General features: G+C 46.7%; 1 protein-coding gene across 1 annotated transcript; it reads left to right on the top strand.

Moving 5' to 3' along the window:
* Nucleotides 1-7,408: 7,408 nt before the first annotated feature.
* LOC117842794 (microtubule-binding protein TANGLED1) lies at nucleotides 7,409-9,017 on the top strand. The gene is made up of 3 exons (XM_034723311.2): nucleotides 7,409-7,548; nucleotides 7,634-7,776; nucleotides 7,862-9,017. The coding sequence occupies exons 1-3, from the start codon at nucleotides 7,444-7,446 to the stop codon at nucleotides 8,787-8,789; spliced, it is 1,176 nt and encodes a 391-aa protein (XP_034579202.1). The 5' UTR covers nucleotides 7,409-7,443; the 3' UTR covers nucleotides 8,790-9,017.
* Nucleotides 9,018-10,453: the final 1,436 nt, after the last annotated feature.

Raw genomic sequence — 10,453 nt, 5'->3', positions numbered from 1 at the left:
ACTTGTCCTTCTCAAGGACCGAACGCAAAGCAAACGATGCGGTGGTGTTGCTAGGTGCCATTTAATCTACAACAAAAGTAATGCAAAATACACTAAGACAAACGTATCCATGATAGAGCAAATTACATTAAACTATTTTAACAGAATCTACTCCCACTAAAATCAATATCCCTCTATTGAAACTTAGTGATTCAGGATCCACAACTAACAAGTCCACTAGTGAGCTTTAGCATCACCGCTAGCAAACGAGGTAGATCGGTAAGCAACTTTTGCTAATCATATCAACATATGACTCCTGTTGTTGGGTGACATCTCTATGTCTCGGCGCGCAACCTTTATACCCCAAGGTCCTTAACCGTTAAGATAACCTTGTTAAGCAAACCAACCCTTATGCGTGTAAGTGTCCGACACAAACCCGTCTAGTCAAGGAAAACTAGTGGCACCCTAATTTCATAGACCCACCACTAATTGTACAAGACATGGGACGGTGCAAGTTTTAGTTGGGAGGGCATACTAACTTAAAATTTGTGAGGGATCGTTCTACTTCTAACATCACAGCATGCAGAAAGTAAAACATAAACAGAATAGCATTCACACAGCTTGTGACACAGTATGGCCCGTTTTCATATGGTGATCTCCATCTCCATAGAACCTGTTCACCATGGTGATCTCCATCTCCATGTTCCATGTGCGCCATCCTCCTGGTGATGAGTCCTCCAAGAACTAGAGCATGCTATTACGCCTAATAGCTAGTAAAGAATCTAGTAATGAAGATTACATAGTTGCTTGGATCATCACAGATTGGTACGCAGACCATTAAGTACAATAAAGTGACAACACATATGGCTCCTGCCGTGTTGCCGTACGCGCGACACGCAGGTCACGAATGAGTTACACACATGCATCACATACACAAGGGGGCCATACTGATCACAAGATACATACATACATCCTGCAAAACAGAGTTAGGCGTCCAAACGTTCTAAACTTCGGAGGCCCGAAACTCCATCTTCCAAGCCAAATTTGGGAAATCTAATTTTGCCGAAAACGGAAAAGTCGTTGAAATTCATGTGTAACTTTTTCTGTAGATCAATTTTCGTATAAAAATCGCCTCGATCCGAGATCGTACCGAAAAGTTACGGCTGATTTACCGAAGCATACGCATACGACAAAATCCCGATCCCGGCAGTAGATCCCATCTACCATTGCACATCTAATGCGCCTGGCGTATGACCCTGGATCTCGATTCGACCAATCATATTGATCTTTGCTCACTGCAACTGGATTTACGTGTATCACTTAACTCCGATGGCGGAAACCGACCGGTAGGAGTATGTCGTTACACTACCATTGCAGCAAGGGCACGAAATCAGGACATAGATCAAACAGAGAACTCGCATATCTCCATATGCACACATCCCGAATCCAAAACTAAGCAGCTACGGCTCTGATACCACTGTTGGGATACGAGGTAGGCTACACTAGCGCAAATCAAAATTTCTACCGCGTATAACCAGGAAGAACTGCCGTATAAGGATCACGGGATTACCACTCGACGCACTACTGGTGCGGAAGATGTAGATATGCGTCGGTGCAGTGAAGACGATCACGTAGTCGTACGTAGTCGATCACGTCCAGCAGCTCCTCAGCAGCTCGTCCACGTGCAGCAAGATCGCCTCCGGTGCCGCGGCTCGTCGTCGGCTCGTCGTGGCTCGTCGGCGGCTCGTCGATGGCTCGTCCAAGTGCTGCAGGCGCAACACCTCCAAGGTATCCACACGTGTAGGGAGGAAGCGTCGCAAGCCGGATTGCTAGATCCGCGAGTTGCAACAGGTGAGGGCGTGGGAGGCGCGGCAGGTGTGTTTCGTCAAAAGGTGTAAATCCTAGGGCGCCCCCACCCCTCTTTTTATAGAGGTTCCTGATGGGCCTCTGGATCCGAGGCCCATTAGTACTCCTAAACCTAATCCAACTCGGATCAGATCTGAATTGGGCTTCCAGCCCCTTAAGTGTGTGACCCTATGGGTTTGGATACGTATAGACATGGCCCGAGTACTCCTACTCGGCCCAATAGTCGGTAGCGGCCTCTAGCAAGACGTGCCAACTCCTATACGCACACGAAGATCATATCAGACGAACCATCACAACATAATATACATGCTATTCACTTTGCCTCACGATATTTGGTCTAGCTTCAAGCCGACCGCTCTTTCTCGATCCTGTGATTCGGAATCCCTTTGTAGGTTAACTCTTAACCGTACGTAGCATGGCCATGCATTTTCGGATCCGATCACTCGAGGGGCCCAGAGATATCACTCTCAATCAGAGAGGGGCAAATCCCATCTTGATTGACCATGTCTCATAGTATGCTTCTTGACAAACCCGAAAGCTACCTTTATAACTACCCTATTACGGCGTAGCGTTTGATAGCCCCTAAGTAGGTCGATCCACATCTAGAATACATGCGACAATCTCAGGTCTAAGGACAAAGCGTATATGTTGTTTAATGGGAGAACTACTTCTCGTGTTGGGTCAGTCCTAACACATGTCTCCACATGTGTCCACATTATTAGTTCAACATCTCCATGTCCATGACTTGTGAAACATAGTCATCAACTAATACATGTGCTAGTCTAATATTCATGTGTGTCCTCACATGAACTCTGACTAGGGACAACTTTAGAATAACCATACTAGTAAAGAGTTTCACATACAATTCACATAATTGCAAATCAATTCAAGTAGCCTTTAATGGATAATCAATGAACACAATATACAAATCATGGATACAAATGGGATATCATCATCTCTATGATTGCCTCTAGGGCATACCTCCAACACATCCATATGGCTAGGATGCCTCCTAGCCTTGTACTAGATCTTGAGCTCAAGCTTGACACTACCTTCATAACCTTGTGCCACTAGCATGTTCAATCTTTTGATTTGAACATCCCTTGCTTGCATTGACTCTTCTAGCTTAGCAATATTAGCAACACAAACATTTACATCAATTTTATAGCATCTTGAGCAACCTTCACTTGTGGAGATATTGGAGTCAAGAGTTGCCTTGGAATTGGTTTGGGTGCTTTCCCAAAGAGCACTATAGTTAACTTCAAGGTCCTTATATTTGACCGTTAAGCATGAGAACCTTTCTTAAAGTTCACTACGAGTGGCCTCTCTTTTTTTCAAGGATGAGCAAATCTTCTTGCCTATCGAGAGACTCCTTCTTTTTCTCCAATTCTCTATAATATTTTTAATCTCTTTGTAACCTTTCTTTCCAAATTCTTTTATCATGTTAGATTTATATTTTTTTTCTTCATCTTCCAAATCATTTTGCATATTACTAGATATGGAGAAAGAAAGAGAAGAGGAGATGGTTGTTTTTTCGACCTTGGTTCCTCTTGCTATGAGACAAAAAGGATTGTCATCATCATTGTCGAAAGTGTTGTTGAAGAGTCTTGTTGGTGTAGGACTTGAGTATGGCTAGAGTTGCCATGCATTCCTTGTTAGAGTCTTCATCACTATAATCCCATTCTTGACCAACATGAGTTTGACCTTGATATTTTTTTCTTATAGTCCTTGCTCTTCTCCTTGTACCTCTTCTCTTCCTTTTCCTTATTTTTCTTGTATGGAAAATCAACAATATAATGACCTAATTACTTGCACTCATAGCACCTTTTTTGTGATGTCTTCTTTCTATCATCACCACCTTTCTTGAAACTCTTCTTCTTCATGAACTTCTTGAAATTTCTCAATACCAAGGCGGGTTCATCATCGATGCTTCCCTCATCACTTGAGTCTTCTTTCTTTGACTTGACAGCTTTGGGGCTTGACTCAACCATGATACTTGAGCTAGCGTTGAGAGCAACACTCCTATTGATCTTTAGACTAAGTGACTTGGCCACATCTCTTTCAACCAACTCTTGATGTAAGATTTCACCAAGAAGTTGATTAGGTGTCTTTATTTTGAAGCTTGGATCCTTTCTAATCCTAGTGGCAAGAGTAGAGTTCCTTGGTGTGAAAGTTCTAAGCATCTTCTTTGTGACGTTGCGATCATCCCAATCCATACTTCCAAGAGATCTAATGTCCGACACAAGGAGCATTAGTCTATCAAATATTTGCCTCACAGTTTCTTCATCAAGCATGACAAAGTGCTCTAGCTCTCCATGAATCAAATCCATCTTGTCTTCTCTAACTCGATCGGTCCCCTCATGTGCCTCCTTTAGTGTGTCCCAAATCACCTTGGCAATCTCAACGGAGCGGACCTTGTTGAACTCTTGAGCACATAGAGAACTTGTGATGACCCTTACGGCTTTTGCATTGCGGAAGTAATTTTGAGCTAAGTGAAAAGCCCTTTATCGGATTTGAACCGATGACTTATGCCTTACCATGGTATTACTCTACCACTGAGTTAAAAGGGCTTTTTATTCAATAATTAGCCACTTTCGTTGCTCGGCCGTTGGTACACCATTCTTTGGTGGAGTTACACCTATAACCACAACTTCCCAAATAGAAGGGTGAAACCTGTAGAGATGCATTTTCATATCATATGACCACTTGGGATAATCCGTCCTAATAAAATAAGGAGGTTTTCCCAAGTGGATCGATTGAAATTGTGAAGGAGGATATTGAGATGAAGCATTTGCATAATTATGAGGAACTTGATGCAACCCGTAGAAAGGATACATGTCCCTTTCTTCCTTGTTCCTCTTCTTCATCAACTTCTCCGCCTTCTTCTCAATCTTGGCTTTCATCTTCTCTTTTCTTATTCTCTTTGCTTCCAAGTCCTCACCCTCAAGTTCATCACTTGAGCTAGAATCGTCACCAAAGCTTGCGTCATGAATAGAGGGTGGGAGACTCCTTGGTAGTTGGCCTTGAGGATTCACGGGACCTCCTCCATGATCTGCATTAGCAGCAACTATAGCAGCGGCTTTTTCGGCAGCAGCGGCACTATCCCCAACTAGAGACATCGGAGTAAAAAGTAGTCTACGAAATTCAAATTTAAACAAGTTTAAGCAGAATCTATTTGAATCAAAAGTTCAGCAATGAAGTGTAGAGACTAATGCAGGTGATTTTTATGATAGAAACTTCACAAGAATATAGATCGGCAAAAATCAAGTTCTAGGTCAAAAGGAACTTGAAGAACGCAACAAACACATGAGATAAATGATTTGTTTATCGAAGTTCACTACCACAAAAGAACCTACGTCTCCATTGAGGAGCTCACAAAGAGCCGGGTCCCCACTAACCGTTTACCTCTCTTAATCAACCACAAAGGAGGATTGAGTCACTTATTATGAATCCTCCAAGAGGATGGGCAATACAAACTTCCCGGACGCACCACAACAACAGGGCGCTCAAACGGGCGACGTCGAACCGTCTAGAAGCAAGCTTCAAGAGTAATAAATGTGAATCGAAGACCAAAGATGCTTCAAGTGCTCTTGAGATGAACTTGATTGACCTCACACTCAAAGCTAGAATCACACACCTCAAATCCTTCTCTCACCCAAGCTCTAGCTCAAAACTGTCAAAGATTTAGCTTAAGGAGGGAGTAGGGAGGAGTATTGAATGCCCTTGGAGGTATTTGTCTCGGATTAGGTCAATAACAAATGAAGGGAGGGCTGAGGGGGTATAAATACCCGAGCCCCAAAAACTAGCTGTTACTGTGCTGTTAAGTAATTGTCGGAACTTCCGACACTGGGTCGGAACTTCTGATCCTATTCAAATAAAACAGCTGAGCACCCCCTATCGGAAGTACTGGGAACTTCTGCCACTTATCGTCGAAACTTCCGACCCTGATTAATTAAATCCACTGAGCACCCCCGGTCGGAAGTTACTAGGAACTTCCGGCACATGTCGGAACTTCCGACAAATGCAAAAACCGTGAGAAATTATGATTAAGGTGTCTCTCATAGGTAGTTAGTATCTCAAATGAGCACTTTGACATCTTCAAGTCAACAAGCTGCGTCCAGTGTTCCTATACTCAAATTTAAAATTAGAAAATGATAAACGATCTTCTCTTAAGCTCCAACACCGTTCTTCAACAAATTCGGGTACTTTCTTGCATCTTTTTTCATTTCTTTTGCTTTGAGTCTATCAATTTCTCAATAAAATCATTAGTTAATTAATTATGCATGTCATCAACACCAAAATCCAATTAGGGGGTCAAGATGCACTTTCACTCCTTTGTTCTACAAATGTAGGTTCAAAATTTATCTAGAAATATAAGTATTTCTAGCCTAATCCATTCCTTCGCCTTTGGTCGTAACTTTAATCTTGGTGATTTGTTAAAAAAAGATAGATGTTAATTGCATTTTGTGATTGATTGATTGATTGATTGATACAGACATTTCCCTCTTTCTTAATATGTCATTAAATTCAAAAAAATATTTATATTTCTAGATGGCGAGAAAAAAAAGACTAGAACAGCTTTTTACCATTTTCATTTTTGACTTAAACATATTTTCTATCATTTACTCCCTCCGTTTTAAATTGGAGGTCGTTTTAGTTTTTTTACTTCAAAGATATTATTATGCACCTAGAAACTAGAAAAGTTAAAACAACCTACAATTTGGAATGGAGAGAGTAAGTTTAACCCCACGTACCATATATTTTATCAAGAGTTGGATTTTACGGATTTTTGGCCTAGCCTTGATAAAAAGATAAAGCATATTCGATGCACTAACCCATAATCATGTATGCTGGGCCCATGGCATTCAAGTCAACAAGTTGCAGTACTCCGTAAGCTTGGACTCACTTCGTGTTTGTAGAACCAAGTGGTGCTTCTTAACATTTTTTTATTTTTCCGAATGAATTGAAAATACAATTACCTTGACGAGGCTGAAGCTTAAAAATTAAAACTATCACGCGTCTCGCCATCAGAAATGTCACACATTCATTTCGCAAAAGATGCTCTCCCCCTAACGTATTTTGAATGGATACACTACAACAGTAGCACAAATCATGCGTTGGCTGGCACTCCTATTAATATTGATACTGCAATTAAAAACCAAGATTTGAAAATCCGTAGCACTTGCTGTCCATCCACGAAGCTCCCTATTAACTTCTCAGCCATAAATCTGAATAACCCATTCAGTATAAGAAATCAGATTTCCGTAACCTCGCAAGAACAAATCCGCAGTTTATCCCTACCGAATTGCCCAAGCCCACTAACTGACATGGTGGACCAAACCGCGCTTTACACCAGAAGAAGCGGCCGGGGCCGTCCGGTCCGGCCGGTCCCCTCCTCCCCCGTGTTTACTCCCGAGAACTAGCCGTTGAGCCGACGACCGTTAGCCCCCAACCCTCCTGCGAAATGCGCCGCTCTCTTTCCAATCCCATCCCCGCTCGCCACGAGCTCCCTTTTTGACTTCCACCTCCCCCCCCCCCCCCCCCCCCCCCCCCCCCCCCCTTCCGTTCCACCGCCCAGGCACGCCGCCGACGAGGACCATGGTGGCCAGGAGCCCCAACGCCAAGCCGGACAGGCAGACGGCAGTCGCCCTCGCCACCGCCGCCGCGCTCAACCCGGCCCTCGTCAGGGAGACGCTCAAGAAGGTACGAGAAGATACCCTGCCCCCCTCCGGTCTCTGCCTGCAGGGAGGGGACTGACTGAATTTGTGCTGGTGGATTCGACGCGCAGGTGGATCGGTGCATGGCTCGGCTGCAGGAGCTGCAGTACACGGTTGCCGGCGGCGCCAAGGTCGTCTCCGGCGTCAGCCTCAGCCCGCGCAGCACGCGCGGGTACCTCCGCACCAGCCTCCGGTGCAAGCAGGAGACCGTCAGGCAAGAGCTCCCCCGTTCGATTCGATCTAGAATTCTTGGCTCACGCGCTCGAATTCCTCACCTCCATTTCCGGTTTCCGCCGCAGGATGAGGGGCGGCGCGTCGGCGCAGAAAAGGTCCCCGAACGGCAAGTTCGGCGGCGCCGCAGTGGGCGGCGGCGGTGGCGGCGAGAGCGCGCAGTGGCGGCGGATGTCGCTTCCGGCCATGCTGCTCGGCGAGACCGTGCTAGAGATCGTGCAGGCCAGCCAGTTCGCTCGGGACATCGTCGCGGTGGCCGGCGCTACGAACCGGGAGCCCCCGAGGACTCCGAAGCCGGCGCCCAGGACCAGGAAGCCGGCAGCGGCGGAGCAGACGCCCCTCCGCGCGCGGCGCGCCCGGGAGAAGCAGAGCCATCGGGGCGGCGGCGCGGCGCGTGGCGCCGATGCCGCCACGCCGCCTTCGCGCGGCCGTGTTCGGTCCCGGATCCAGTTCAAGCCGGCCTCGCCGGTCGCCCTGGGCCGGCCGTCGGTGTCCGCCAACCGGGTCTCCCCCAAGAACCGGCCGTGGGCCAAGAAGGCGGTGATGTTCCCGAACCCCGCGTTCCACGCCTCCACCTCCTACGCCGCCGCCGACGCGTGCGCCACGCCGTCGCCGTCCAAGAAGCAGAAGCGGTCCTACAAGACGCGGTCCCCGGTGGCCGCCCGGCAGACCCCGCACAAGTTTCTGGTGAAAACGCCGCCGAGCGCGCTAGGGTCCAAGCTCAGGAGCCACGGGAAGGCCCTGCCCGCTAGGTCCGCCGCGGTATCCCCACCGCCGCCCAAAGCGCAGGCGTCACCAGCCAAGACCCGGCGCTGCTCGTTCTCCCCGTCAAGGTTGGCGACAAGGCTCGTGTCCCCGATCAAGGCGAGGCTGTCGCTGGGCAGGAGCCGAGACAGCGGCGTCGGTGCTGGCGGTGGCCCGATGAGCGGGCTGAAGCAGCGGCCGGGTGTCAATATGACCGTGCGGACGGTGTCAAGCAGGATATCGTCGAGGTGATCTTCGTGTCGTCTTCAGCATCTTGCGAAGTATCGGCCGCGAGTACAGATTGCAGAGTAAGAAGGGAATTCAGTTGGTCTCCTTCTGAATAAGCTGCTCTGCTGGGAAAGAAATTCCTTTCTTGGGGTGCTTACACATAACGCCTATCTGTAATTTTCAGTGATCCTTGGTGATAATACATGGTGGTCTTCTCGACCGTATAATCGAAAGGCAAAATTTACAATCTTAGTGCCGTTTTTTTTAAAATGAAATCTCTCTCAATCCGTACGGACAATCATAATTCATAGAACGACAATGCCTGACGATTGTTCCAAATTTGTGATTCGTTCATACATTCTGGTCAGTTGTATTTTGAAGTCCTCTCTTTTGCACAGATCAGATCAAGAGTAGAGGCGACTAACAAGGCAGCAAAGCCAGCAATCGGAGGTCGTACACTCCCCCAAATTCTGTGTGAACCAGCAACTAACTGAAGACAAGCCGGAACGGAACATCACCAGTTGGTTGTCGGACGCCGAATCCATGGAGTTAGATTCGGGAACCATGAGCGCAGTGGTTAATGGCTATATTGGAGGAACAGACTTGGGAGGACAAAATTGGGCAAAAATGCTGGTTTGGTCACATAGGTGTGGGGAGCAGCCGTTGTCTGCGGTCTCCTAGCATGTGCTCATCTGACTACAGAGGTTTATGAGCATGAAACTCTGATGAGGGTACTAGAAAATGATGACCCATGCTTCCCAAGGGGATCCTCTGAAGCACGTCGATTATCTTTTCGCTGACACGTGAGGCCCACATCTGCCGGGCCCGTATGTCACTCAGTTTACATGGTTTTCTGCACAAATTCTAGCCCTTGTTTACTTCGCGAATTTGGGAGGTGCCAAATTACTGTAGCAACACTGTAGCGTTTCGTTTGTATTTGTGAATTATTGTCCAAATATTGACTAATTAGGCTCAAAAGATTCGTCTCGCAAAGTACAACAAAACTGTGCAAATAGTTTTTGATTTCGTCTACATTTAGTACTCCATGCATGTACCGCAAGTTTGATGTGATGGAGAATCTTCTTTTTGCATAGTGTTAAAGTTGGGAGTTTGGAGGTAAGAGAACAAGGGCCTAGGTGATGCTACATCACATATTTACCCGCTGAAATTGAAGCAAGTACGACTGATTGTCCGGCTGTAAATTCTCATATCTTGAACCTTGAGCTTCTCTTGTGACGTTTTCTGTGTCTCACGATGGCCCTTTCCCCCTACTCGTGCTCGCCATCTCCACCCATCTCTTGAGCAACCTTCTCTGCCCTACTGAGCCACCAAGGTACTCCACCGCCTGTCACTGGCGGCATTGCTGCTCCGTAATATCCGGACCTCCTTGAGACCTTGACTAGAAGATCAAAGAGATTACGATAACCACAGTTGGATTCAAGAGCACGATAGGAAGAACAGAGGGAGCAGGTAAAGAACGTTCAGATCATTTTCTTCGATGCCAGGCAAACATGACGGCTTCAGTACCATCCAAATTTCAGATTCCAGGAGTAGATGAATAATTGCAAATTTTTGTGTGACACACACGCACTCAACACAACCCACTACGGCCCACGGCCCACTTCAGACCCACGGCCTCCTCCCCAGCACGAGCAGTGATGAAATCGACTCGCAATCACAGCCCAAGG

The sequence above is a fragment of the Setaria viridis genome, chromosome 1 (assembly GCF_005286985.2).
Source record: "Setaria viridis chromosome 1, Setaria_viridis_v4.0, whole genome shotgun sequence".
NCBI classification, from domain to species: domain Eukaryota; kingdom Viridiplantae; phylum Streptophyta; class Magnoliopsida; order Poales; family Poaceae; genus Setaria; species Setaria viridis.
The sequence above is the reverse complement of the archived record's forward strand: the minus strand, read 5'-3'. Positions and strand labels throughout refer to the sequence as shown.

Excerpts from the sequence above, each read along its gene's own strand:
- LOC117842794 (XM_034723311.2), top strand. The coding sequence starts at position 7,444 with ATGGTGGCCAGGAGCCCCAACGCCAAGCCGGACAGGCAGACGGCAGTC. Across the intron at positions 7,549-7,633 it reads TCAGGGAGACGCTCAAGAAG|GTGGATCGGTGCATGGCTCG; the intron begins GTACGAGAAGAT and ends TTCGACGCGCAG. Across the intron at positions 7,777-7,861 it reads TGCAAGCAGGAGACCGTCAG|GATGAGGGGCGGCGCGTCGG; the intron begins GCAAGAGCTCCC and ends TTTCCGCCGCAG.